Here is a 2,371-nt window from a genome sequence, read left to right as displayed (position 1 = left end):
GACATCCTGTGGCGGCCGTGCGGTAAAACGGGACACCACAAACGGCTGTGTGACATTCCGAGGGGGATCCAGTCGAGGTAAACCCTGGGCGAGTGTCACACACACACACACACACACACACACACACGCACGCACACAACAATCCCAAAAACCGGCGCACGCTGCCAGGCTGCTTTCAAGTTGACTTTTGTAGTCTCGGTGACAGACGTCGTGCCCCAGCAAATTTACGCCCCCACCTCTGAAACCCGGCACCCTCTCTTGGCGCCCCATGACAGCCATTCCTCAGCTCACCTGCAACCGGCACCTGGAGCCACGCCGCTTGGCCCGCGTCGCCAAATTTGTCAGGCCCGAATCAAAGACCACCCCCCCAGGCCGCCGGCCGCGTATTGTTTGGCGAACACGACACCGCCGTCACGTTAGCTCCCTGCGGTCAGCGAGCCGCCGTGGCTCGTCTCCGCCGCGGCCAGGAGTCGGGCGCGCGGCCCCTCCAGCGCTTGGCGGCCGCCCGCCGGCTAAATGAAAGCAGAAGCTGGCTACCGGAGGCGTCGTGGCGCTGACAGCCATCAAATACTTCGCTCTGGAAACTAAGACCAACTTCACAACTTGTCCCGTCTTTCTACGGACGCCTTGTCTGGAAGTGCGTTGGGTCTTGACAACTCCAGAACTAGTCAGTGCGCGCGTGGGTTGTCGGTGCGACGCCGGTACTCACCACCAGATGGGATAGCCTCCAAGCACCCGCGAGCCGCACAGCCACACACACACCAAATATCCAATCAGGTACAAATCCATGAGGCCACTTGTGACGGACGGATCAGCGCATGGAAGCCCGGAAAATTAGGAATTTCACAGAAAAAACCGCGTCCGGCGGTCGCCAGAAACTGTGAGGTTCTCCTGGTGGCTTGGAGGAGGAAAAGTGAGTGGCGCTCCTCTCCTTCCCTTCCTTCCCTCCCTCTCGCTCTCTTTCTCTCTCTGAGCTTCTTCTTCTTCTTCTTCTTCTTCTTCCTCCCCAAGGTAGGTGTCTTCCTCTCTGCACTTTTCCCTCCCTCAGGACGCCTCGTCCACAGGCCCAATATTAAATGGGAGGGAGGGAAGGAGGACCGGGGGGTGTCGGAGATGTCAGCTGGCAAGCCAATCACAGGAGATGGCCTTAGGTTAGGGGGGAAATATTATTCCTTCCCATCTGTCAATCACGCACCCAAAAGAAAGAGTGAGGGGTGGGGCCAAAGAGGGAGGGGCTGATGGAGAAGGTAACTCGTCCCAAACGGCGTCTTCAGCGACGGTGGCGCCCTGACTAATTGATCCTGATATCAGTTTGGTCGCGCGTGTCGCCGCACGCCTTCACTGAGTCCCGGGCGGGAGGTGGGTGGGCGTATACAGTGAATTTTCTAAATTGTTGGCGGGGCGGGGGGGTATGCACATAAAAGGGGCCGCAATAAAGCCATAAAGTGCGTCAGTGGTCGGGGGCCAAACATGCAGCACTTGTGTGCTCCGGCAGCCCAAAGGCGACACTTTTTTTTTTTTACATCAGCACCATTGTCATTGTGATGGGATGAGGGGCGAGCGGCCGCGGGACGTGGAGGCGGGGGAGGGGGCTTTAGGGCGGGCGGGGACGCCGGCGATGGGTAGCCTGCAGGGTTTGGATTCTCATACGAGGAAAGTGATCAGCATGAAGACCCGGCGGGGATCAAACAAGCGAGCTGATTGGGATCTCGGCGGCTGCCGGCGGGGGGGCGACGTTTGATGGAGGCGTGTGAACGTCGTCTCTTCCTACCTCACCTGTTGTCATTCATGGCGCGCCTTTTGAATATCAAGCGCCACGCGGGGAGAGAGGAAACGTCACACCCGCTCAGCAACACGCTCGCATTTCCGCTCTAGGAGCCGCCATACTTTTGGGCGCACAGACTATGTCCAGGAGGGACGGGTACCTTCCACATTTGAACCGATACGGCACCAATTCCCGGTACCTGAAAATGGATACCAATATTTTTATATACAGGTAAAAGCCAGTAAATTAGAATATTTTGAAAAACTTGATTTATTTCAGTAATTGCATTCAAAAGGTGTAACTTGTACATTATATTTATTCATTGCACACAGACTGATGCATTCAAATGTTTATTTCATTTAATTTTGATGATTTGAAGTGGCAACAAATGAAAATCCCCAATTCCGTGTGTCACAAAATTAGAATATTACTTAAGGCTAATACAAAAAAGGGATTTTTAGAAATGTTGGCCAACTGAAAAGTATGAAAATGAAAAATATGAGCATGTACAATACTCAATACTTGGTTGGAGCTCCTTTTGCCTCAATTACTGCGTTAATGCGGCGTGGCATGGAGTCGATGAGTTTCTGGCACTGCTCAGGTGTT

At 54.2% G+C, this 2,371-nt stretch overlaps 1 protein-coding gene across 1 annotated transcript in view; it reads right to left on the bottom strand.

The window, feature by feature from the left end:
* The window catches only part of wnt3 (wingless-type MMTV integration site family, member 3), a 35,535-nt gene extending 34,680 nt beyond the window's left edge, over window positions 1–855 (bottom strand). Inside the window, exon 1 of the mRNA XM_061931651.2 lies at window positions 710–855. Coding sequence (XP_061787635.1) covers window positions 710–789 — 80 coding nt within the window. The 5' untranslated portion in view covers window positions 790–855. The remainder of the gene's footprint in view (window positions 1–709) is intronic.
* Window positions 856–2,371: the final 1,516 nt, after the last annotated feature.

Source organism: Nerophis lumbriciformis, linkage group LG39 (assembly GCF_033978685.3).
Source record: "Nerophis lumbriciformis linkage group LG39, RoL_Nlum_v2.1, whole genome shotgun sequence".
In the NCBI taxonomy this organism is placed as follows: Eukaryota; Metazoa; Chordata; class Actinopteri; order Syngnathiformes; family Syngnathidae; genus Nerophis; species Nerophis lumbriciformis.
This window is presented reverse-complemented; position numbering and strand designations above follow the sequence as displayed.